Source organism: Ylistrum balloti, unplaced genomic scaffold (assembly GCF_031769215.1).
Source record: "Ylistrum balloti isolate Yb309-2 unplaced genomic scaffold, AGI_CSIRO_Ybal_v1 Utg372016, whole genome shotgun sequence".
In the NCBI taxonomy this organism is placed as follows: Eukaryota; Metazoa; Mollusca; class Bivalvia; order Pectinida; family Pectinidae; genus Ylistrum; species Ylistrum balloti.
In genome coordinates, this window is record NW_026782978.1 from 106,369 (window position 1) to 134,261 (window position 27,893).

Sequence of the window (27,893 nt, forward strand, 5' to 3'; positions counted from 1 at the left end):
AAAGTGAAACCGCAAACGCGTGTTGCGACTGCACAGGCTGCAATTAGGTCGTTGTCAGGGAAGCTTTTTCCTTGTAAGTCAAATCGTAAGTGCGCTCGTAAACAAAAATCGTAAGATTTGTCGTACGAATATATTTTCACTTAGGATCACTTTCGTGAAACGGACTTACGATTTCACTTACGATAATCGTAACTTTAACTCTTACGACAAATCGTAAGATTTTTTTGTGAAAAGATCTACAGGTCTATAGTATATACATGTTTGTGTCGGAGAGCAAGAGGTTATAGTCTTTTTGTGTTTTACCTTGCAGGGTTTTGTTTCTATTACCCATCATGGGAAATAAAATTGCTGTGAGAACCCACCCAGTGGTCCTTGTGTTCTTTAGCTTGTAACCAAGAACTGTAACAATTATCAACATTATTGTCACACACTGAATTTACCTAGTCTTTATTAACTTATCTATTCTTCTAAGCATATGCTTACCCATACCACAATGCAGCTGCTACATGATGGCATTTATATTTCCCCATCGGGCATTGACATGATGTTGCCTTAACTGCACCATTGTCTTCATCATCAAGGAAGATCTACAAGGGGAAATATTGAACTAATTATAAACATTAAAACTGGTTATACAGTTTTTATTAAAAGTTCTATGTGTCAAAAAAAAAAAAAAAAAACTGGTGATGAAAAATATTTGTCAAAACACACTGACCAATTACTATTGAACCGATATAAATATGTTTTTCTGCCTACAGGAACTACTGTATATGTGCATGTAGTACTGATCAGCAGATTAATAACCTAATAACATGTATCGGTGAATATATTCCTGTTTAGAGTTCCAGAAGGCGATAAAGAAATCACATCTGCCAGTCTGAATTCTAAGTCAGATGTGAAAGAAGTTACATAAAACACCAATACTTATCGGATATATAGTTTTTGCAAACTCTAAACAAAACAGCATAAATCGTCAATTTGAAAAAAATATTACCAACTCACCTGAACACTGTATGAGACGTCTTTCATTGATGCTTGCACGTATGCTGATACCACTCGCATCTCATCTATTACGAAATGAAGCAAGCTGCCACTTTCGACAGATGCTTCGCTTTTCCGAGTTTACTCTGGTCATTCACATAGTTGGCCAAGTACGAAATCGAAAGTGCCATTGTTGTTGTTATGGTATTGTTGTACACGGAAGTGCAAAAATCTCGTAAAATCTCGCAGATCATGTGACGTGACTTACGTACCCTATAAAAAACGCAGCAAAAGCAATATATCTCCTTTAGTATAGTATAGTATAGTAGTGTTTCCGGTACAGGAACACACAGTGTTCCTCTTCACCAGACTCAAAAATTATATTAATGTGGTTAAATAAAAAGAGGTGGAGGAGTCCAACGTCCTGTGAGTGGTACTAGTTGATAGATGTATCGGTAGAAGAGTCCTAAGTGGATCCGAAGGTTTCTAGCAGAGCTCCATAGACGATAGGTACTAACCAATATACTATATGGCCGATCCTTCAACAACGAACATTACCAACCTGTTCTAGATACTGTGTATTGAAATAGAAACATATCCTACGAAAAGAACCAGAATGGATTCCCTTCCAACCCACTCGGAAGAGAACGAGAGCTTCCAGCAATGCAGATATCAGCTCAGCTATTCCAGATTAAAGTAAATGTCACACACTTTCGGACTTGTAGCCAGTGTAGTAGGCAAACCAAAAGAACGTTGGTATACTTTACCATAGCATGACATGGATGAACTGTTTTTTAATTAACATTTACTTTTCATCATCAATATTTATTGACACTGCCATCCAATGACGTCTAGTCTAGCTGGTCTCAAAGCATCAATGATACCTTTAGAACTTCCAATTTACATTTGAAAACCGTTACAGATGTCAGGAATTAGGCTCTGGGTAGTGAGCGGGAATATACATAAATTGTCATAATACAACCATCCTCTTCAACTCTTCTTCCTTTTCCTCCTCCTAACACATGAGAGTTACAGTAAACAAGGGAAGCAATCATGTAATACAGTTATCGAAGTTACCTCCCCTTTGACCATCTGTGGATGGTTTACATACAGCTACCTATATGTGTATACATAACTCAAACATTTCAATTACTTTATAAACAGCATTGCTGTACCACTTTTGTATTTTACATAAACTATGCTACCTTTGTTTCTTTACTTTATATATTGTAACGAACTGTATTGTTATCATCACGTGATCAAGACAATGCGTTATTACGTCACGGCTGAAACGTAATTTTAAGCTTAGCTATGCCGATACTTGTACCGCTGTTCTGATGACGGCTAGTCTAAGAAAGTTCAGAATCTACCATTACTCCAATGTCCTTTTCCTTATCAGTGACTGTTAGACTATTCCCCAGTAATCGGTACTTTGCTCCTGTTCCATCTATCTGTGCAGTATTTTGTCCGACCGACATATGTTTGCATTTATCCGGGTGTAATTTTAGTAGCCATTTCTAACTCCATTCTCCCATGGTATTTAGATCTTCTTGAAGTATTACTTTGTCTTCTTCTCTCTTGATTACCCTGAATTTTTTTGTATCGTCTACAAATAGATACATATCTGATTTTACAATATCTGGTAAATCTGGAAAATGACAAACAGCAAGGGGCCTAGGACTGATCCCTGGGGAATAGCAGATGATACGTCATTCCATTCAGACTGTTTGTCATTTATTCTTACATGCTGTTTTCTCCCATTCAAAAAAAAAAACTGTCTATCCATCTGACAATTGGTTCCGAAATATTGTATGATCTAATTTTACTTAATAATCTTCTGTGTGGTACTCTGTCAAAAGCTTTCTGATAATCCATATATATGCAATCAATTCCATGACCTTTATCTATATCCTCTGGCCATTTATCCAGTACATCTAACAACTGAATTGAAGTTGAACGGTCCGATATAAATCCATATTGCCTTGAAGAGAAAAGATTGTGTGATCTCATGAAGTCATTTATATGCCCGCGAATGATTGTTTCCATTACTTTACATACCACAGATGTAAGACTGACAAGTCTGTAATTCCCTTTTGTTCTCTTGTCTCTTAAATATTGCACACACTCTTGCATGCTTCCAATCAGCAGGAATGGATCCCTCTCGAAGAGTTTGGTTGAATATCAGTGCTAGTGGTATCGCTATGGTGGAGTCTTCTTCAGGAATTCTGGATGCATGTTATCTAAGCCTGGTGATTTATTTGGATTTAAGTTATTGAGTACCTTGGTAACCATTTCATTGGTTATCACAAGTGTTTTCATATTGCTGCTTGTTTTAATGTGCGTTAGTTCAGGTATTTCTCCTTTTTCTTCTTTAACAAATACGCTTTGATAGAAGTTTGCAAGTCCTTTCTTCAGATTTTTTGTGCGCATGGGTGTGTATGGGGGTCATATGTGTAATTATAACAAGCTACAATTCTGTTTTGGCTCATTTCATGTTGAATGTTGTTTTAAATACGAATAAAATAAAAGTTACTGTTCGAGACTAATTAAGAAAAGTGTGTTTTTAAAAGAGGTTTTATCATAAACATGAATTTCAATAAGACGATGCATTCATGAATGATTGTGCTAATATTGGACCATCACATGACATGACAAGATCATGTGATTTCCACTTCATTTCAATATGGCGGATGGGTAGCGGTGATAACGGAATTGATATCTCTCCAGATACTGATACGGATTTGTTTGAGGTGGAGATACGAACTTAGGATCGATAACATTCTTATTTAACTGTTACCTATTGTATTGTTCAGGAGAATGACCTGTATAGGTATTTATGGAATCTATCACAGCGACCGATCGCGACTTCACATGAGAAAATCTGTTCGCCATTTAAAACGAAAGTAAAAACAAATGGATGAAAGACGGCGACTTCTCCAGCGGACTCAAGCTCCGACGTCTCGGAGTAACGTTTGTCCAGGAGTTGACGATACAACTGACAGACGATCTAAACTTGGAAGAGCAGCGATCTTGTTGACAGTAGTTTTCGAGAGATGTGTGTTTTATGGTCTGACTGGGAACCTTGTTTTGTATTTTAATTTGGACCCGTATCAATGGACGGCTTATAACGCTTTGCTGGTTTCCTATTTCTTCACTGGAATCTCATTCCTGACATCCTTTGTCGGTGGTTTTCTGGGCGATGCACTGTTCGGACGTTTTAAGACTTTAATGTTGTCTTTCATTATTTACTGTGTAGGTTATATTTTCCTTCCAGTGCTCTCCTACAACGACTATAAAAACTCAGATAACAGGGACAACCAAACATTCTCTGCAGTGTGCTGGCCAATTAGTAAAACGACAAATGGCACAGACGCTGATTCTATGCCAGCACCTTTCGAGGAGCCTTGCTCACTCACTGCATACCTCGTATTATTTGTCATTGCTGTAGGTACAGGGATATTCCGAGCAAACATGCCTCCATTTGGAGGAGACCAGGTTTGTATCATTGTTCCTCTGGCAACAATAACTTTCAATAGAAACCTTATGTGTTCTAATAATCAAATTATATGCTATTCAGTTTATAAACACAATAATTCATTGTGATAAAATTTACTGGCCTACTCCAGGCCCCACTTGTGTAAAACATCTCAACTTGAGATTTTCTCAAGTTGAGATTTTCCTCAGCTAATATCTCCTTGAAAATATCTTGTATGAAGATTCCTTAAGGAATTTCAGGACATCCTAGCTGATGACTTCCACCTGTTCCTTGAGAACATTTTATACAAGCCGCTTTTGAGGAGATATCAGCTGAGGAAAGTCTTGACTTGAAGAAATCTCAAGTTGAGATGTTTTATACAAGTGGGGCCAGATGTCCTGCCCAAGAGGTTGTACCTAACAGGATGTACCTTCAGCATGATTGCTTGATGTATGTGACTAATAACAGATGATTATCACTTCTTTTCCTTACAACTATATTGTATCATACTTTTCCCTCATGCCTTACTTGCACATGCAGATAGGTATTAGATTCTCTTCCCTGACAGAAACAAATACAACATTTACTTGAATGAAGTAATGATATTGGCTGCTCCAATTTGATGTTCCTCTTAACAGAGAAAAAGATATAAACCTGTTACTAAATTTGTTTAAGTGGATTGCTTTGTTCAGTAATTGAATTTTATTGTGAGAGCACTATAAAGGCATTGGTGAATAAACCCATCATTGTTGGAAATAAAGGATCTTTATAAACAAGGCAGAGTTTTCCTTCTCTTACCTTAACAGTAGGACTTCCAAACCTTTCTATCCTATCTTTCCCCTCCCCACCTATTCCTCAATCACACCCTTCCTTATACCCTATTGCTATTGGAGACAACCACATTCTTTCCTAACACTCACATCCATCACATCCTTCCCCCAATAAGTAGGCAAATTATCTCCCCTGATCATCAGATAAATTTTCCTGCAGCTTTATCTCCCAGTATAACTATCCCAGTATTACTATCTCAGGCTTGTCAATAATTTGTGAAATATAGGAAGATTTATTGAATGTTAGTGTTTACACATATAAATCCAGAGAGAACATACAATATAAATTGTTCAGACTTTTTCACCTGTACCTGTGTCTGCCAACGGGACAGTTATAATATTTGTGATAATTGTTGCAGTGTCTGTCAATACTTAACTGTATGTTTTCATGATAAAACACCAAAATACATCATAATTTTTTTTTCCACAGACAAGAGGTGAAGGTCACACAACATTTTTTAACTGGTACTACTGGTCAGTGAACATTGGTACTCTCCTCGCCCTATCGGTCATCACCTGGGTCCAACAAACACATTCCTTCTTTATGGGCTTCCTTTTAGCAACCACCTGCCTTGGAGTGTCCTTCCTCATATTTATGACAGGTAAGTCTACTAGGGAAAACCAGCCTTGGACTGTCCATAATATTTCTGACAGGTAGGTCTAATAGGGACCACCTGCCTTGGAGTGTCCTTCCCCATATTTCTGACAGGTAAATCTAATAGGGACCACCTGCCTTGGAGTGTCCTTCCTCATATTTCTGACAGGTAAATCTAATAGAGACCACCTGCCTTGGAGTGTCCTTCCTCATGTGTCTGACTATAGGTCTAATAGGGACCACTTGCCTTGGAGTGTCCTTCCTCATGTGTCTGACAGGTAGGTCTAATAGGGACCACTTGCCTTGGAGTGTCCTTCCTCATGTGTCTGACAGGTAGGTCTAATAGGGATGGAGTGTCCTTCCTCGTATTTCTGACAGGAAAATCTAATAGAGACCTCCTGCCTTGGAGTGTTCTTCCTCATGTGTCTGACTATAGGTCTAATAGCGACCACTTGCCTTGGAGTGTCCTTCCTCATGTGTCTGACAGGTAGGTCTAATAGGGACCACCTGCCTTGGAGTGTCCTTCCTCATATTTCTGACAGGTAAATCTAATAGGGACCACCTGCCTTGGAGTGTCCTTCCGCATGTGTCTGACAGGTAAATCTAATAGGGACCACCTGCCTTGGAGTGTCCTTCCTCATGTGACAGGTAAATCTGACAGGTATTTCTGACAGGTAAATCTAATAGGGACCACCTGCCTTGGAGTGTCCTTCCTCATATTTCTGACAGGTAAATCTAATAGGGACCACCTGCCTTGGAGTGTCCTTCCTCATATTTCTGACAGGTAAATATAATAGGGACCACCTGCCTTGGAGTGTCCTTCCTCATATTTCTGACAGGTAAATCTAATAGGGACCACCTGCCTTGGAGTGTCCTTCCTCATATTTCTGACAGGTAAATCTAATAGGGACCACCTGCCTTGGAGTGTCCTTCCTCATATTTCTGACAGGTAAATCTAATAGGGACCACCTGCCTTGGAGTGTCCTTCCTCATATTTCTGACAGGTAAATCTAATAGGGACCACCTGCCTTGGAGTGTCCTTCCTCATATTTCTGACAGGTAAATCTAATAGGGACCACCTGCCTTGGAGTGTCCTTCCTCATATTTCTGACAGGTAAATCTAATAGGGACCACCCCCCTTGGAGTGTCCTTCCTCATATTTCTGACAGGTAAATCTAATAGGGACCACCTTCCTTGGAGTGTCCTTCCTGATATTTCTGACAGGTAAATCTAATAGGGACCACCTTCCTTGGAGTGTCCTTCCTGATATTTCTGACAGGTAAATCTAATAGGGACCACCTGCCTTGGAGTGTCCTTCCTCATATTTCTGACAGGTAAATCTAATAGGGACCACCTGCCTTGGAGTGTCCTTCCTCATATTTCTGACAGGTAAATCTAATAGGGACCACCTGCCTTGGAGTGTCCTTCCTCATGTGTCTGACAGGTAGGTCTAATAGGGACCACCTGCCTTGGAGTGTCCTTCCTCATGTGTCTGACAGGTAAATCTAATAGGGACCACCTGCCTTGGAGTGTCCTTCCTCATATTTCTGACAGGTAAATCTAATAGGGACCACCTGCCTTGGAGTGTCCTTCCTCATATTTCTGACAGGTAAATCTAATAGGGACCACCTGCCTTGGAGTGTCCTTCCTCATATTTCTGACAGGTAAATCTAATAGGGACCACCTGCCTTGGAGTGTCCTTCCTCATATTTCTGACAGGTAAATCTAATAGGGACCACCTGCCTTGGAGTGTCCTTCCTCATATTTCTGACAGGTAAATCTAATAGGGACCACCTGCCTTGGAGTGTCCTTCCTCATGTGTCTGACAGGTATAGGTCTAATAGGGACCACCTGCCTTGGAGTGTCCTTCCCCATTTGCCTGACAGGTAAATCTAATAGGGACCACCTGCCTTGGAGTGTCCTTCCTCATGTGTCTGACAGGTAGGTCTAATAGGGACCACCTGCCTTGGAGTGTCCTTCCTCATGTGTCTGACAGGTAAATCTAATAGGGACCACCTGCCTTGGAGTGTCCTTCCTCATATTTCTGACAGGTAAATCTAATAGGGACCACCTGCCTTGGAGTGTCCTTCCTCATATTTCTGACAGGTAGGTCAAATAGGGACCACCTGCCTTGGAGTGTTCTTCCTCATATTTCTGACAGGTAGGTCTAATAGGGACCAACTGCCTTGGAGTGTCCTTCCTCGTGTGTCTGACAGGTAAGTCTAATAGGGACCACCTGTCTTGGAGTGTCCTTCCTCATGTGCCTGACAGGTAAATCTTATAGGGACCACCTGCATTGAAGTGTCCTTCCAAATATTTCTGACAGGTAAGTCTACTAGGGACCACCTGCCTTGGAGTGTCCTTCCTCATATTTCTGACAGGTAAATCTAATAGGGACCACCTGCCTTGGAGTGTCCTTCCTCATATTTCTGACTGTACGGCTGAGCGGGCCCAACTGCCGGGGACACTCCTTCCTCATAGTTCTGACAGGTAAATCTAATAGGGACCACCTGCCTTGGAGTGTCCTTCCTCATATTTCTGACAGGTAAATCTAATAGGGACCACCTGCCTTGGAGTGTCCTTCCTCATATTTCTGACAGGTAAATCTAATAGGGACCACCTGCCTTGGAGTGTCCTTCCTCATATTTCTGACAGGTAGGTCTAATAGGGACCACCTGCCTTGGAGTGTCCTTCCTCATATTTCTGACAGGTAAATCTAATAGGGACCACCTGCCTTGGAGTGTCCTTCCTCATATTTCTGACAGGTAAATCTAATAGGGACTACCTGCCTTGGAGTGTCCTTCCTCATATTTCTAACAGGTAGGTCTAATAGGGACCACCTGCCCTGGAGTGTCCTTCCTCATATTTCTGACAGGTAAATCTAATAGAGACCACCTGCCTTGGAGTGTCCTTCCTCATGTGTCTGACAGGTAGGTCTAATAGGGACCACCTGCCTTGGACCTGCCTTGGAGTGTCCTTCCTCATGTGTCTGACAGGTAGGTCTAATAGGGACCACCTGCCTTGGAGTGTCCTTCCTCATGTGTCTGACAGGTAAATCTAATAGGGACCACCTGCCTTGGAGTGTCCTTCCTCATATTTCTGACAGGTAAATCTAATAGGGACCACCTGCCTTGGAGTGTCCTTCCTCATATTTCTGACAGGTAAATCTAATAGGGACCACCTGCCTTGGAGTGTCCTTCCTCATATTTCTGACAGGTAAATCTAATAGGGACCACCTGCCTTGGAGTGTCCTTTCTCATATTTCTGACAGGTAAATCTAATAGGGACCACCTGCCTTGGAGTGTCCTTCCTCATGTGTCTGACAGGTAGGTCTAATAGGGACCACCTGCCTTGGAGTGTCCTTCCCCATTTGCCTGACAGGTAGATCTAATAGGGACCACCTGCCTTGGAGTGTCCTTCCTCATGTGTCTGACAGGTAAATCTAATAGGGACCACCTGCCTTGGAGTGTCCTTCCTCATATTTCTGACAGGTAGGTCTAATAGGGACCACCTGCCTTGGAGTGTCCTTCCTCATATTTCTGACAGGTAAATCTAATAGGGACCACCTGCCTTGGAGTGTCCTTCCTCATGTGTCTGACTATAGGTCTAATAGGGACCACCTGCCTTGGAGTGTCCTTCCTCATATTTCTGACAGGTAAATCTAATAGGGACCACCTGCCTTGGAGTGTCCTTCCTCATATGTCTGACAGGTAGGTCTAATAGGGACCACCTGCCTTGGAGTGTCCTTCCTCATATTTCTGACAGGTAAATCTAATAGGGACCACCTGCCTTGGAGTGTCCTTCCTCATATTTCTGACAGGTAAATCTAATAGGGACCACCTGCCTTGGAGTGTCCTTCCTCATATTTCTGACAGGAATGTCTAATAGGGACCACCTGCCTTGGAGTGTCCTTCCTCATATTTCTGACAGGTAAATCTAATAGGGACCACCTGCCTTGGAGTGTCCTTCCTCATATTTCTGACAGGTAGGTCTAATAGGGACCACCTGCCTTGGAGTGTCCTTCCTCATATTTCTGACAGGTAAATCTAATAGGGACCACCTGCCTTGGAGTGTCCTTCCTCATATTTCTGACAGGTAAATCTAATAGGGACCACCTGCCTTGGAGTGTCCTTCCTCATATTTCTGACAGGTAAATATAATAGGGACCACCTGCATTGAAGTGTCCTTCCTAATATTTCTGACAGGTAAATCTAATAGGGACCACCTGCCTTGGAGTGTCCTTCCTCATATTTCTGACAGGTAGGTCTAATAGGGACCACCTGCCTTGGAGTGTCCTTCCTCATGTGTCTGACAGGTAGGTCTAATAGGGACCACCTGCCTTGGAGTGTTCTTCCTCATGTGTCTGACAGGTAAATCTAATAGGGACCACCTGCCCTGGAGTGTCCTTCCTCGTTTGTCTGACAGGTAAATCTAATAGGGACCACCTGCCTTGGAGTGTCCTTCCTCATATTTCTGACAGGAATGTCTAATAGGGACCACCTGCCTTGGAGTGTCCTTCCTCATATTTCTGACAGGTACCTATAATAGGGACCACCTGCCTTGGAGTGTCCTTCCTCATATTTCTGACAGGTAGGTCTAATAGGGACCACCTGCCTTGGAGTGTCCTTCCTCATATTTCTGACAGGTAAATCTAATAGGGACCACCTGCCTTGGAGTGTCCTTCCTCATGTGTCTGACTATAGGTCTAATAGGGACCACCTGCCTTGGAGTGTCCTTCCCCATTTGCCTGACAGGTAAATCTAATAGGGACCACCTGCCTTGGAGTGTCCTTCCTCATGTGTCTGACAGGTAGGTCTAATAGGGACCACCTGCCTTGGAGTGTCCTTCCGCATGTGTCTGACAGGTAAATCTAATAGGGACCACCTGCCTTGGAGTGTCCTTCCTCATATTTCTGACAGGTAAATCTAATAGGGACTACCTGCCTTGGAGTGTCCTTCCTCATATGCCATATTTCTGACAGGTAGGTCTAATAGGGACCACCTGCCTTGGAGTGTCCTTCCTCATATTTCTGACAGGTAGGTCTAATAGGGACCACCTGCCTTGGAGTGTCCTTCCTCATGTGTCTGACAGGTAGGTCTAATAGGGACCACTTGCCTTGGAGTGTCCTTCCTCATGTGTCTGACAGGTAAATCTAATAGGGACCACCTGCCTTGGAGTGTCCTTCCTCATATTTCTGACAGGTAGGTCTAATAGGGTAAATCTAATAGGGACCACCTGCCTTGGACATATTTCTGACAGGTAAATCTAGGGACCACCTGCCTTGGAGTGTCCTTCCTCATATTTCTGACAGGTAAATCTAATAGGGACCACCTGCCTTGGAGTGTCCTTCCTCATGTGTCTGACTATAGGTCTAATAGGGACCACCTGCCTTGGAGTGTCCTTCCTCATATTTCTGACAGGTAAATATAATAGGGACCACCTGCCTTGGAGTGTCCTTCCTCATATTTCTGACAGGTAGGTCTAATAGGGACCACCTGCCTTGGAGTGTCCTTCCTCATATTTCTGACAGGTAGGTCTAATAGGGACCACCTGCCTTGGAGTGTTCTTCCTCATATTTCTGACAGGTAAATCTAATAGAGACCACCTGCCTTGGAGTGTCCTTCCTCATGTGTCTGACAGGTAAATCTAATAGGGACCACCTGCCTTGGAGTGTCCTTCCTCATGTGTCTGACAGGTAGGTCTAATAGGGACCACCTGCCTTGGAGTGTCCTTCCTCATGTGTCTGACAGGTAAATCTAATAGGGACCACCTGCCTTGGAGTGTCCTTCCTCATATTTCTTTCTGACAGGTAAATCTAATAGGGACCACCTGCCTTGGAGTGTCCTTCCTCATATTTCTGACAGGTAAATCTAATAGGGACCACCTGCCTTGGAGTGTCCTTCCTCATATTTCTGACAGGTAAATCTAATAGGGACCACCTGCCTTGGAGTGTTCTTCCTCATTTTTCTGACAGGTAAATCTAATAGAGACCACCTGCCTTGGAGTATTCTTCCTCATGTGTCTGACTATCGGTCTAATAGGGACCACCTGCCTTGGAGTGTCCTTCCTCATGTGTCTGACAGGTAAATCTAATAGGGACCACCTGCCTTGGAGTGTCCTTCCTCATATTTCTGACAGGTAGGTCTAATAGGGACCACCTGCCTTGGAGTGTCCTTCCTCATATTTCTGACAGGTAAATCTAATAGGGACCACCTGCCTTGGAGTGTCCTTCCTCATATTTCTGACAGGTAGGTCTAATAGGGACCACCTGCCTTGGAGTGTCCTTCCTCATGTTTCTGACAGGTATGTCTATTTGGGACCACCTGCCTTGGAGTGTCCTTCCTCATTTGTCTGACAGGTAGGTCTAATAGGGACCACCTGCCTTGGAGTGTCCTTCCTCATGTGTCTGACAGGTAGGTCTAATAGGGACCACCTGCCTTGGAGTGTCCTTCCTCATGTGTCTGACAGGTAAATCTAATAGGGACCACCTGCCTTGGAGTGTCCTTCCTCATATTTCTGACAGGTAAATCTAATAGGGACCACCTGCCTTGGAGTGTCCTTCCTCATATTTCTGACAGGTAGGTCTAATAGGGACCACCTGCCTTGGAGTGTCCTTCCTCATATTTCTGACAGGTAAAGGTCTAATAGGGACCACCTGCCTTGGAGTGTCCTTCCTCATGTGTCTGACAGGTAAATCTAATAGGGACCACCTGCCTTGGAGTGTCCTTCCTCATGTGTCTGACAGGTAGGTCTAATAGGGACCACCTGCCTTGGAGTGTCCTTCCTCATATTTCTGACAGGTAAATCTAATAGGGACCACCTGCCTTGGAGTGTCCTTCCTCATATTTCTGACAGGTAAATCTAATAGGGACCACCTGCCTTGGAGTGTCCTTCCTCATTTGTTTGACAGGTAAATCTAATAGGGACCACCTGCCTTGGAGTGTCCTTCCTCATATTTCTGACAGGAAGGTCTAATAGGGACCACCTGCCTTGGAGTGTCCTTCCTCATATTTCTGACAGGTAAATCTAATAGGGACCACCTGCCTTGGAGTGTCCTTCCTCATATTTCTGACAGGTAAATCTAATAGGGACCACCTGCCTTGGAGTGTCCTTCCTCATGTGTCTGACAGGTAGGTCTAATAGGGACCAACTGCCTTGGAGTGTCCTTCCTCATGTGTCTGACAGGTAAATCTAATAGGGACCACCTGCCTTGGAGTGTCCTTCCTCATATTTCTGACAGGTAGGTCTAATAGGGACCACCTGCCTTGGAGTGTCCTTCCTCATGTGTCTGACAGGTAGGTCTAATAGGGACCACCTGCCTTGGAGTGTCCTTCCTCATGTGTCTGACAGGTAGGTCTAATAGGGACCACCTGCCTTGGAGTGTCATTCCTCATATTTCTGACAGGTAAATCTAATAGGGACCACCTGCCTTGGAGTGTCCTTCCTCATATTTCTGACAGGTAACGACCACCTGCCTTGGAGTGTCCTTCCTCATGTGTCTGACATAGGTCTAATAGGGACCACCTGCCTTGGAGTGTCCTTCCTCATATTGTCTGACAGGTAAATCTAATAGGGACCACCTGCCTTGGAGTGTCCTTCCTCATGTGTCTGACAGGTAGGTCTAATAGGGACCACCTGCCTTGGAGTGTCCTTCCTCATGTGTCTGACAGGTAGGTCTAATAGGGACCACCTGCCTTGGAGTGTCCTTCCTCATGTGTCTGACAGGTAAATCTAATAGGGACCACCTGCCTTGGAGTGTCCTTCCTCATATTTCTGACAGGTAAATCTAATAGGGACCACCTGCCTTGGAGTGTCCTTCCTCATATTTCTGACAGGTAAATCTAATAGGGACCACCTGCCTTGGAGTGTCCTTCCTCATGTGTCTGACTATAGGTCTAATAGGGACCACCTGCCTTGGAGTGTCCTTACTCATATTTCTGACAGGTAAATCTAATAGGGACCACCTGCCTTGGAGTGTCCTTCCTCATATTTCTGACAGGTAGGTCTAATAGGGACCACTTGCCTTGGAGTGTCCTTCCTCATGTGTCTGACAGGTAAATCTAATAGAGACCACCTGCCTTGGAGTGTTCTTCCTCATGTGTCTGACTATAGGTCTAATAGGGACCACTTGCCTTGGAGTGTCCTTCCTCATATTTCTGACAGGTAAATATAATAGGGACCACCTGCCTTGGAGTGTCCTTCCTCATGTGTCTGACAGGTAAGTCTAATAGGGACCACCTTCCTTCCTCATGTGTCTGACAGGTAAATCTAATAGGGACCACCTGCCTTGGAGTGTCCTTCCTCATGTGTCTGACAGGTAAATCTAATAGGGACCACCTGCCTTGGAGTGTCCTTCCTCATATTTCTGACAGGTAAATCTAATAGGGACCACCTGCCTTGGAGTGTCCTTCCTCATATTTCTGACAGGTAAATCTAATAGGGACCACCTGCCTTGGAGTGTCCTTCCTCATGTGTCTGACAGGTCTAATAGGGACCACCTGCCTTGGAGTGTCCTTCCTCATGTGTCTGACAGGTAGGTCTAATAGGGACCACCTGCCTTGGAGTGTCCTTCCTCATGTGTCTGACAGGTAAATCTAATAGGGACCACCTGCCTTGGAGTGTCCTTCCTCATATTTCTGACAGGTAAATCTAATAGGGACCACCTGCCTTGGAGTGTCCTTCCTCATATTTCTGACAGGTAGGTCTAATAGGGACCACCTGCCCTGGAGTGTCCTTCCTCATATTTCTGACAGGTAAATCTAATAGGGACCACCTGCCTTGGAGTGTTCTTCCTCATGTGTCTGACTATAGGTCTAATAGGGACCACCTGCCCTTGAGTGTCCTTCCTCATGTGTCTGACAGGTAGGTCTAATAGGGACCACCTGCCTTGGAGTGTCCTTCCTCATGTGTCTGACAGGTAAATCTAATAGGGACCACCTGCCTTGGAGTGTCCTTCCTCATGTGTCTGACAGGTAGGTCTAATAGGGACCAACTGCCTTGGAGTGTCCTTCCTCATGTGTCTGACAGGTAAATCTAATAGGGACCACCTGCCCTGGAGTGTCCTTCCTCATATTTCTGACAGGTAAATCTAATACAGACCTCCTGCCTTGGAGTGTCCTTCCTCATTTGTTTGACAGGTAAATCTAATAGGGACCACCTGCCTTGGAGTGTCCTTCCTCATATTTCTGACAGGAAGGTCTAATAGGGACCACCTGCCTTGGAGTGTCCTTCCTCATATTTCTGACAGGTAGGTCTAATAGGGACCACTTACCTTGGAGTGTCCTTCCTCATGTGTCTGACTATAGGTCTAATAGGGACCACCTGCCTTGGAGTGTCCTTCCCCATTTGCCTGACAGGTAAATCTAATAGGGACCACCTGCCTTGGAGTGTCCTTCCTCATGTGTCTGACAGGTAGGTCTAATAGGGACCACCTGCCTTGGAGTGTCCTTCCTCATGTGTCTGACAGGTAAATCTAATAGGGACCACCTGCCTTGGAGTGTCCTTCCTCATGTGTCTGACAGGTATCTCTAATAGGGACCACCTGCCTTGGAGTGTCCTTCCTCATGTGTCTGACAGGTAAATCTAATAGGGACCACCTGCCTTGGAGTGTCCTTCCTCATATTTCTGACAGGTAGGTCTAATAGGGACCACCTGCCTTGGAGTGTCCTTCCTCATATTTCTGACAGGTAAATCTAATAGGGACCACCTGCCTTGGAGTGTCCTTCCTCATGTGTCTGACAGGTAGGTCTAATAGGGACCACCTGCCTTGGAGTGTCCTTCCTCATGTGTCTGACAGGTAGGTCTAATAGGGACCACCTGCCTTGGAGTGTCCTTCCTCATGTGTCTGACAGGTAAATCTAATAGGGACCACCTGCCTTGGAGTGTCCTTCCTCATATTTCTGACAGGTAGGTCTAATAGGGACCACCTGCCTTGGAGTGTCCTTCCTCATGTGTCTGACAGGTAAATCTAATAGGGACCACCTGCCTTGGAGTGTCCTTCCTCATGTGTCTGACTATAGGTCTAATAGGGACCACCTGCCTTGGAGTGTCCTTCCTCATATTTCTGACAGGTAAATCTAATAGGGACCACCTGCCTTGGAGTGTCCTTCCTCATATTTCTGACAGGTAGGTCTAATAGGGACCACCTGCCTTGGAGTGTCCTTCCCCATTTGCCTGACAGGTAAATCTAATAGGGACCACCTGCCTTGGATTGTCCTTCCTCATGTGTCTGACAGGTAGGTCTAATAGGGACCATCTGCCTTGGAGTGTCCTTCCTCATGTGTCTGACAGGTAAATCTAATAGGGACCACCTGCCTTTGAGTGTCCTTCCTCATGTGTCTGACAGGTAGGTCTAATAGGGACCACTTGCCTTGGAGTGTCCTTCCTCATGTGTCTGACATAGGTCTCTGACCACCTGCCTTGGAGTGTCCTTCCTCATTTGTTTGACAGGTAAATATAATAGGGACCACCTGCCTTGGAGTGTCCTTCCTCATATTTCTGACAGGTAGGTCTAATAGGGACCACCTGCCTTGGAGTGTCCTTCCTCATGTGTCTGACAGGTAGGTCTAATAGGGACCACCTGCCTTGGAGTGTCCTTCCTCATGTGTCTGACAGGTAAATCTAATAGGGACCACCTGCCTTTGAGTGTCCTTCCTCATATTTCTGACAGGTAGGTCTAATAGGGACCACCTGCCTTGGAGTGTCTTTCCTCATATTTGTGACAGGTAGGTCTAATAGGGACCACCTGCCTTGGAGTGTCCTTCCGCATGTGTCTGACAGGTAAATCTAATAGGGACCACCTGCCTTGGAGTGTCCTTCCTCATATTTCTGACAGGTAGGTCTAATAGGGACCACCTGCCCTGGAGTGTCCTTCCTCATATTTCTGACAGGTAAATCTAATAGGGACCACCTGCCTTGGAGTGTCCTTCCTCATTTGTCTGACAGGTAAATCTAATAGGGACCACCTGCCTTGGAGTGTCCTTCCTCATGTGTCTGACAGGTAGGTCTAATAGGGACCAACTGCCTTGGAGTGTCCTTCCTGATGTGTCTGACAGGTAAATCTAATAGGGACCACCTGCCTTGGAGTGTCCTTCCTCATGTGTCTGACAGGTAAATCTAATAGGGACCACCTGCCTTGGAGTGTCCTTCCTCATGTGTCTGACAGGTAAATCTAATAGGGACCACCTGCCCTGGAGTGTCCTTCCTCATGTGTCTGACAGGTAAATCTAATAGGGACCACCTGCCTTGGAGTGTCCTTCCTCATATTTCTGACAGGTAGGTCTAATAGGGACCACCTGCCTTGGAGTGTCCTTCCTCATATTTCTGACAGGTAGGTCTAATAGGGACCACCTGCCCTGGAGTGTCCTTCCTCATATTTCTGACAGGTAAATCTAATAGGGACCACCTGCCTTGGAGTGTCCTTCCTCATGTGTCTGACAGGTAGGTCTAATAGGGACCACCTGCCTTGGAGTGTCCATCCTCATGTGTCTGACAGGTAAATCTAATAGACCACCTGCCTTGAGTGTCCTTCCTCATGTGTAGGGACCACCTGCCTTGGAGTGTCCTTCCTCATGTGTCTGACAGGTAAATCTAATAGGGACCACCTGCCTTGGAGTGTCCTTCCTCATATTTCTGACAGGTAGGTCTAATAGGGACCACCTGCCCTGGAGTGTCCTTCCTCATATTTCTGACAGGTATCTAATGACAGGTAGGTCTAATAGGGACCACCTGCCTTGGAGTGTCCTTCCTGGTGTGTCTGACAGGTAAATCTAATAGGGACCACCTGCCTTTGAGTGTCCTTCCTCATATTTCTGACAGGTAGGTCTAATAGGGACCACCTGCCTTGGAGTGTCCTTCCTCATGTTTCTGACAGGTAGGTCTAATAGGGACCACCTGCCTTGGAGTGTCCTTCCGCATGTGTCTGACAGGTAAATCTAATAGGGACCACCTGCCTTGGAGTGTCCTTCCTCATGTTTCTGACAGGTAGGTCTAATAGGGACCACCTGCCTTGGAGTGTCCTTCCTCATGTGTCTGACAGGTAGGTCTAATAGGGACCAACTGCCTTGGAGTGTCCTTCCTCATGTGTCTGACAGGTAAATCTAATAGGGACCAACTGCCTTGGAGTGTCCTTCCTCATGTTCCTCGTTTGTCTGACAGGTAAATCTAATAGGGACCACCTGCCTTGGAGTGTCCTTCCTCATGTGTTTCTGACAGGTAGGTCTAATAGGGACCACCTGCCTTGGAGTGTCCTTCCTCATGTGTCTGACAGGTAAATCTAATAGGGACCACCTGCCTTGGAGTGTCCTTCCTCATATTTCTGACAGGTAGGTCTAATAGGGACCACCTGCCTTGGAGTGTTCTTCCTCATATTTCTGACAGGTGAATCTAATAGAGACATCCTGCTTTGGAGTGTTCTTCCTCATGTGTCTGACTATAGGTCTAATAGGGACCACCTGCCTTGGAGTGTCCTTCCTCATGTGTCTGACAGGTAGGTCTAATAGGGACCACCTGCCTTGGAGTGTCCTTCCCCATTTGCCTGACAGGTAGATCTAATAGGGACCACCTGCCTTGGAGTGTCCTTCCTCGTGTCTGACAGGTAGGTCTAATAGGGACCACCTGCCTTGGAGTGTCCTTCCCTATTTTCATGACAGGTAAATCTATTAGGGACCACCTGCCTTGGAGTGTCCTTCCTCATATTTCTGACAGGTAGGTCTAATAGGGACCACCTGCCTTGGAGTGTCCTTCCTCATGTGTCTGACAGGTAGGTCTAATAGGGACCACCTGCCTTGGAGTGTCCTTCCTCATGTGTCTGACAGGTAAATCTAATAGGGACCACCTGCCTTGGAGTGTCCTTCCTCATATTTCTGACAGGTAAATCTAATAGGGACCACCTGCCTTGGAGTGTCCTTCCTCATATTTCTGACAGGTAGGTCTAATAGGGACCACCTGCCTTGGAGTGTTCTTCCTCATATTTCTGACAGGTAAATCTAATAGAGACCACCTGCCTTGGAGACCACCTGCCTTGGAGTGTCCTTCCTCATGTGTCTGACAGGTATGTAGGGACCACTTGCCTTGGACATGTGTCTGACAGGTAAATCTAATAGCGACCACTTGCCTTGGAGTGGCCTTCCTCATGTTTCTGACAGTTTAATATAATAGGGACCACCTGCATTGAAGTGTCCTTCCTAATATTTCTGACAGGTAAATCTAATAGGGACCACCTGCCTTGGAGTGTCCTTCCTCATATTTCTGACAGGTAGGTCTAATAGGGACCACCTGCCCTGGAGTGTCCTTCCTCATATTTCTGACAGGTAAATCTAATAGAGACCACCTGCCTTGGAGTGTCCTTCCTCATGTGTCTGACTATAGGTCTAATAGGGACCACCTGCCTTGGAGTGTCCTTCCTCATGTGTCTGACAGGTAGGTCTAATAGGGACCACCTGCCTTGGAGTGTCCTTCCTCATGTGTCTGACAGGTAAATCTAATAGGGACCACCTGCCTTGGAGTGTCCTTCCTCATATTTCTGACAGGTAGGTCTAATAGGGACCACCTGCCTTGGAGTGTCCTTCCTCATGTGTCTGACAGGTAAATCTAATAGGGACCACCTGCCTTGGAGTGTCCTTCCTCATGTGTCTGACAGGTAGGTCTAATAGGGACCACCTGCCTTGGAGTGTCCTTCCTCATATTTCTGACAGGTAGGTCTAATAGGGACCACCTGCCTTGGAGTGTCCTTCCTCATATTTCTGACAGGTAAATCTAATAGGGACCACCTGCCTTTGAGTGTTCTTCCTCATGTGTCTGACTATAGGTCTAATAGGGACCACCTGCCTTGGAGTGTCCTTCCCCATTTGCCTGACAGGTAAATCTAATAGGGACCACCTGCCTTGGAGTGTCCTTCCTCATGTGTCTGACAGGTAGGTCTAATAGTTACCAACTGCCCTGGAGTGTCCATCCTCATGTGTCTGACAGGTAAATCTAATAGGGACCACCTGCCTTGGAGTGTCCTTCCTCATATTTCTGACAGGTAGGTCTAATAGGGACCACCTGCCTTGGAGTGTCCTTCCTCATATTTCTGACAGGTAGGTCTAATAGGGACCACCTGCCTTGGAGTGTCCTTCCTCATGTTTCTGAAAGGTAGGTCTAATAGGGACCACTTACCTTGGAGTGTCCTTCCTCATGTGTCTGACTATAGGTCTAATAGGGACCACCTGCCTTGAAGTGTCCTTCCTCATGTGTCTGACAGGTAAGGTCTAATTTGGACCACCTGCCTTGGAGTGTCCTTCCCCATTTGCCTGACAGGTAAATCTAATAGGGACCACCTGCCTTGGAGTGTCCTTCCTCATGTGTCTGACAGGTAGGTCTAATAGGGACCACCTGCCTTGGAGTGTCCTTCCTCATATTTCTGACAGGTAAATCTAATAGGGACCACCTGCCTTGGAGTGTTCTTCCTCATGTGTCTGACAGGTAGGTCTAATAGGGACCACCTGCCTTGGAGTGTCCTTCCGCAAGTGTCTGACAGGTAAATCTAATAGGGACCACCTGCCTTGGAGTGTCCTTCCTCATATTTCTGACAGGTAGGTCTAATAGGGACCACCTGCCTTGGAGTGTCCTTCCTCATATTTCTGACAGGTAAATCTAATAGGGACCACCTGCCTTGGAGTGTCCTTCCTCATGTGTCTGACTATAGGTCTAATAGGGACCACTTGCCTTGGAGTGTCCTTCCTCATGTGTCTGACAGGTAGGTCTAATAGGGACCACCTGCCTTGGAGTGTCCTTCCTCATGTGTCTGACAGGTAAATCTAATAGGGACCACCTGCCTTGGAGTGTCCTTCCTCATATTTCTGACAGGTAGGTCTAATAGGGACCACCTGCCTTGGAGTGTCCTTCCTCATATTTCTGACAGGTAAATCTAATAGGGACCACCTGCCTTGGAGTGTTCTTCCTCATGTGTCTGACAGGTAGGTCTAATAGGGACCACCTGCCTTGGAGTGTCCTTCCTCATGTGTCTGACTATAGGTCTAATAGGGACCACCTGCCTTGGAGTGTCCTTCCTCATGTGTCTGACAGGTAGGTCTAATAGGGACCACCTGCCTTGGAGTGTCCTTCCTCATGTGTCTGACAGGTAAATCTAATAGGGACCACCTGCCTTTGAGTGTCCTTCCTCATATTTCTGACCACCTGCCTTGGAGTGTTCTTCCTCATATTTCTGACAGGTAGGTCTAATAGGGACCAACTGCCTTGGAGTGTCCTTCCTCATGTGTCTGACAGGTAAATCTAATAGGGACCACCTGCCCTTGAGTGTCCTTCCTCATATTTCTGACAGGTAAATCTAATAGGGACCACCTGCCTTGGAGTGTCCTTCCTCATGTGTCTGACTATGGAGTGTCCTTCCTCATGTGTCTGACAGGTAGGTCTAATAGGGACCACCTGCCTTGGAGTGTCCTTCCTCATATGTCTGACAGGTAAATCTAATAGGGACCACCTGCCTTGGAGTGTCCTTCCTCATATTTCTGACAGGTAGGTCTAATAGGGACCACCTGCCTTGGAGTGTTCTTCCTCATATTTCTGACAGGTAAATCTAATAGAGACCACCTGCCTTGGAGTGTTCTTCCTCATGTGTCTGACTATTGGTCTAATAGGGACCACCTGCCTTGGAGTGTCCTTCTGACTCATAGAGATCCTGCCTTGGAGTGTCCTTGACATTTGTCTGACAGGTAAATCTAATAGGGACCACCTGCCTTGGAGTGTCCTTCCTCATATTTCTGACAGGTAGGTCTAATAGGGACCACCTGCCTTGGAGTGTCCTTCCTCATATTTCTGACAGGAATGTCTAATAGGGACCACCTGCCTTGGAGTGTCCTTCCTCATATTTCTGACAGGTAGGTCTAATAGGGACCACTTGCCTTGGAGTGTCCTTCCTCATGTGTCTGACAGGTAAATCTAATAGGGACCACCTGCCTTGGAGTGTCCTTCCTCATATTTCTGACAGGTAGGTCTAATAGGGACCACCTGCCTTGGAGTGTCCTTCCTCATGTGTCTGACAGGTAGGTCTAATAGGGACCACCTGCCTTGGAGTGTCCTTCCTCATATGTCTGACAGGTAGTGTCAAATAGGGACCACCTGCCTTGGAGTGTCCTTCCTCATATTTCTGACAGGTAAATCTAATAGGGACCACCTGCCTTGGAGTGTCCTTCCTCATATTTCTGACAGGTAGGTCAAATAGGGACCACCTGCCTTGGAGTGTCCTTCCTCATATTTCTGACAGGTAAATCTAATAGAGACCACCTGCCTTGGAGTGTTCTTCCTCATGTGTCTGACTATAGGTCTAATAGGGACCACCTGCCTTGGAGTGTCCTTCCCCATTTGCCTGACAGGTAAATCTAATAGGGACCACCTGCCTTGGAGTGTCCTTCCTCATATTTCTGACAGGTAGGTCTAATAGGGACCACCTGCCTTGGAGTGTCCTTCCTCATGTGTCTGACAGGTAGGTCTAATAGGGACCAACTGCCTTGGAGTGTCCTTCCTCATGTGTCTGACAGGTAAATCTAATAGGGACCACCTGCCCTTGAGTGTCCTTCCTCATTTGTCTGACAGGCAAATCTAATAGGGACCACCTGCCTTGGAGTGTCCTTCCTCATATTTTTGACAGGTAGGTCTAATAGGGACCACCTGTCTTGGAGTGTCCTTCCTCATATTTCTGACAGGTAGGTCTAATAGGGACCACCTGCCTTGGAGTGTCCTTTCTCATATTTCTGACAGGTAGGTCTAATAGGGACCACCTGCCTTGGAGTGTCCTTCCTCATTTGTCTGACAGGTAAATCTAATAGGGACCACCTGCCTTTGAGTGTCCTTCCTCATATTTCTGACAGGTAGGTCTAATAGGGACCACCTGCCTTGGAGTGTCCTTCCTCATGTGTCTGAAAGGTAGGTCTAATAGGGACCACCTGCCTTGGAGTGTCCTTCCTCATATTTCTGACAGGTAAATCTAATAGAGACCTCCTGCCTTGGAGTGTCCTTCCTCATTTGTCTGACAGGTAAATCTAATAGGGACCACCTGCCTTGGAGTGTCCTTCCTCATATTTTTGACAGGTAGGTCTAATAGGGACCACCTGTCTTGGAGTGTCCTTCCTCATATTTCTGACAGGTAGGTCTAATATGGACCACTTGCCTTGGAGTGTCCTTTCTCATGTGTCTGACAGGTAGGTCTAATAGGGACCACCTGCCTTGGAGTGTCCTTCCTCATGTGTCTGACAGGTAAATCTAATAGGGACCACCTGCCTTTGAGTGTCCTTCCTCATATTTCTGACAGGTAGGTCTAATAGGGACCACCTGCCTTGGAGTGTCCTTCCTCATGTGTCTGAAAGGTAGGTCTAATAGGGACCACCTGCCTTGGAGTGTCCTTCATTTTTCTGACAAGGAAGTCTCAGTCATAAGAGGAAAGGTCAAATCATTTATAGGTGTTTCACTCTTTGTTTACTTTTCATACCAAAGTTCTGACAGAAGTATGCCTGCAAAAGAATTTTTGATACCAAAGTTTGACTGAAATCCCCCTATAGCTGTAGCACAACTTTTAAAAATGGAAGTTTGATTGTGTCTTTGAGATACTTTTTTGATACGAAAGTTTGAAGGTTAGCTACAAAATATTTTTTTATACCATAGTTAGTGACTCAAGTGTGATTTAAGAACAATGTTTTATTAATAGAATGAACAAACGTTTTCTACAATTATTCTTATCAAAAGTAAACAAAACAGGGATGATAATTGCAGTTAGCAACAGATGAAAATCACAGCCTATATATTGTGTTAGTATTGTTGGCTAACTTACACAAAAAGTAAATCTGCTCAGTAGTTTGGAATCTCTTAGCTGCTACTTTGAAACTTAATGACATTTCTGTTTAAACATGTCTGTTGAATAATGTTATTTTTCTGTCTTTAGGCTCATGTTCCTACACAAATCGGCCGAGGGTACGCACAGTGTTGCAGAATATATTCAGCATCATCAAGGAAGCTGGGCATAGATGGCGACACCGAAATTCCAATGGTAGTTTGAGAGCTCACAGTGACAGAACTGGAGAGTATGTTGATATATGTACCATGTGATTAGTAAGGAGTTATAAGATATAAGTATTCTGTAATTATAACAGTATCTGCTGCCTAACCATATCAATCCCCAATCTTCAAATGGTTTCCCATGTCAAAAAAGGTACAAAAATGTTATAATCTTTAATGCTAGATTGAAATTGTTTGTAAGTTTCAATATAGTACAACAAAGGTACTAACAAGTTGTAGTGAAATATTTTGCATTTAGATCCCTACTTTAAAGAGATATCCTCTTGTATCTCCAGTGGGGACAAAATGGGTCATTGTTGAAAGCACAGTTGCACATATTTAAATATAAATTTAACAGTAAGTGTGCCTGGTAATAAGCCCACCCCCTGACTTAGAGTTAATATTTGTATGTCATAGCAGGGTAACCAGTAAATACATGTTACATTTCTTTTCAAAAGGTCGTCAACGCTTGACAACACAGACAGCATAGAAATCACCCCAGACAATAAACCAGCTTGTTGCCTTGACTACGCAAAGTTTCAATATGGTGGTAGCTTCAACAACTCCCAGGTGGAAGATGTCAAGAAATTAGGGAAGATAATCTGTGTCTTCCTCGCGTTTATACCCTATTGGATGGTCTATTTTCAGGTTTGTATGCTACAATCTTTGTCATTTAAATGCTTGTAGCCCTTAAAGGATGTCAAAATGAAATTTGTTCTGTCCTCAGTACAACATTAACAGAATGATATAGTATGTTCATACAGGAAAATATGCTCAGAAATAAACCTAAAGGTTAATCTTGAATTAAATGATATAACAATTAAAGCTTTCTATCAACAGAAGAACTCAGAAAGAACTGACTGTAAGTGTTGACGACTGTAAACAATAAGTGGTGACAAACAAAATAGTGTAGAAAGTGATCATACCTGATAGATATTGCTAGGATTGGATAGGAAAGACAGTGACTATAATGGTAACAAAATGTTAAACATGGGAATGAGAAAACACTCTATGCTTGAGTAAATTTAAGATTAAGTCTGGGAAAATAGCTGCTGGGTGTTATGAAGACAGAAAATATTAATTAAAAAAAAACACTTAATCATCGAGACATGAAACACAGATCTTTTTGAGTGTACATTTTACATTATTTAATCAGCCCATATATATTCTGATGTAGGTATATATCTCCACCTCATATATATTCTGATGTAGGTATATATCTCCACCCCATATATATTCTGATGTAGGTATATATCTCCACCCCATATATATTCTGATGTAGGTATATATCACACCCCATATATATTCTGATGTAGGTATATATCACACCCCATATATATTCTGATGTAGGTATATATCTCCACCTCATATATATTTTGATGTAGGTATATATCACAGCCCATATATATTCCTGTGTAGGTATATATCACACCCCATATATATTCTGATGTAGGTATATATCACACCCCATATATATACTGATGTAGGTATATATCACAGCCCACATATATTCTGATGTAGATATATATCACACCCCATATATATACTGATGTAGGTATATATCACAGCCCATATATATTCTGATGTAGATATATATCACACCCCATATATATTCTGATGTAGGTATATATCACACCCCATATATATACTGATGTAGGTATATATCACACCCCATATATATTCTGATAGGTATATATCACAGCCCATATATATAGGTATATATCATATATACACCCCATATATATTCTGATGTATGTATATATCACACCCCATATATATTCTGATGTAGGTATATATCACAGCCCATATATATTCTGATGTAGGTATATATCACACCCCATATATATTCTGATGTAGGTATATATCACACCCCATATATATTCTGATGTAGGTATATATCACACCCCATATATATTCTGATGTAGGTATATATCACACCCCATATATATTCTGATGTAGGTATATATCACACCCCATATATATTCTGATGTAGGTATATATCACTCCCGATATATATTCTGATGTAGGTATATATCACACCCCATATATATTCTGATGTAGGTATATATCACACCCCATATATATTCTGATGTAGGTATATATCACTCCCGATATATATTCTGATGTAGGTATATATCACACCCCATATATATTCTGATGTAGGTATATATCACCCCATATATATTCTGATGTAGGTATATATCTCCACCCCATATATATTCTGATGTAGGTATATATCACTCCCCATATATATTCTGATGTAGGTATATATCACACCCCATATATATTCTGATGTAGGTATATATCACACCCCATATATATTCTGATGTAGGTATATATCACACCCCATATATATTCTGATGTAGGTATATATCACATTCCATATATATTCTGCTGTAGGTATATATCACACCCCATATATATTCTGATGTAGGTATATATCACACCCCATATATATTCTGATGTAGGTATATATAACACACCCCATATATATTCTGATGTAGGTATATATCACAGCCCACATATATTCTGATGTAGGTATATATCACACCCCATATATATTCTGATGTAGGTATATATCACACCCCATATATATTCTGATGTAGGTATATATCACACCCCATATATATTCTGATGTAGTTATATATCACACCCCATATATATTCTGATGTAGGTATATATCACACCCCATATATATTCTGATGTAGGTATATATCACACCCCATATATATATTCTGATGTAGGTATATATCCCACCCCATATATATTCTGATGTAGGTATATATCACTCCCCATATATATTCTGATGTAGGTATATATCACACCCCATATATATTCTGATGTAGGTATATATCACAGCCCATATATATTCTGATGTAGGTATATATCACACCCCATATATATTCTGATGTAGGTATATATCACACCCCATATATATTCTGATGTAGGTATATATCACACCCCATATATATTCTGATGTAGGTATATATCACACCCCATATATATTCTGATGTAGGTATATATCTCCACCCCATATATATTCTGATGTAGGTATATATCACACCCCATATATATTCTGATGTAGGTATATATCACACCCCATATATATTCTGATGTAGGTATATATCACACCCCATATATATTCTGATGTAGGTATATATCATACCCCATATATATTCTGATGTAGGTATATATCACAGCCAATATATATTCTGATGTAGGTATATATCACAGCCCATATATATTCTGATGTAGGTATATATCACAGCCCATATATATTCTGATGTAGGTATATATCACAGCCCATATATATTCTGATGTAGGTATATATCACACCCCATATATATTCTGATGTAGGTATATATCACACCCCATATATATTCTGATGTAGGTATATATCACACCCCATATATATTCTGATGTAGGTATATATCACAGCCCATATATATTCTGATGTAGGTATATATCACACCCCATATATATTCTGATGTAGGTATATATCACACCCCATATATATTCTGATGTAGGTATATATCACACACAAAATATATTCTGATGTAGGTATATATCACACCCCATATATATTCTGATGTAGGTATATATCACACCCCATATATATTCTGATGTAGGTATATATCACCCCATATATATTCTGATGTAGGTATATATCACACCCCATATATATTCTGATGTAGGTATATATCACACCCCATATATATTCTGATGTAGGTATATATCACACCCCATATATATTCTGATGTAGGTATATATCACACCCCATATATATTCTGATGTAGGTATATATCAGCCCATATATACCCCATATATATTCTGATGTAGGTATATATCACAGCCCATATATATTCCTGATGTAGGTATATATCACACCCCATATATATTCTGATGTAGGTATATATCACACCCCATATAGATTCTGATGTAGGTATATATCACACCCCATATA

General features: G+C 43.4%; 1 protein-coding gene across 1 annotated transcript in view; it reads left to right on the top strand.

Moving 5' to 3' along the window:
- Window positions 1–3,697: 3,697 nt before the first annotated feature.
- The window catches only part of LOC132564151 (solute carrier family 15 member 4-like), a 37,464-nt gene continuing 13,268 nt past the window's right edge, over window positions 3,698–27,893 (top strand). Inside the window, exons 1-4 of the mRNA XM_060228829.1 lie at window positions 3,698–4,476; window positions 5,717–5,888; window positions 23,817–23,955; window positions 24,388–24,577. Coding sequence (XP_060084812.1) covers window positions 3,895–4,476; window positions 5,717–5,888; window positions 23,817–23,955; window positions 24,388–24,577 — 1,083 coding nt within the window. The 5' untranslated portion in view covers window positions 3,698–3,894. The remainder of the gene's footprint in view (window positions 4,477–5,716; window positions 5,889–23,816; window positions 23,956–24,387; window positions 24,578–27,893) is intronic.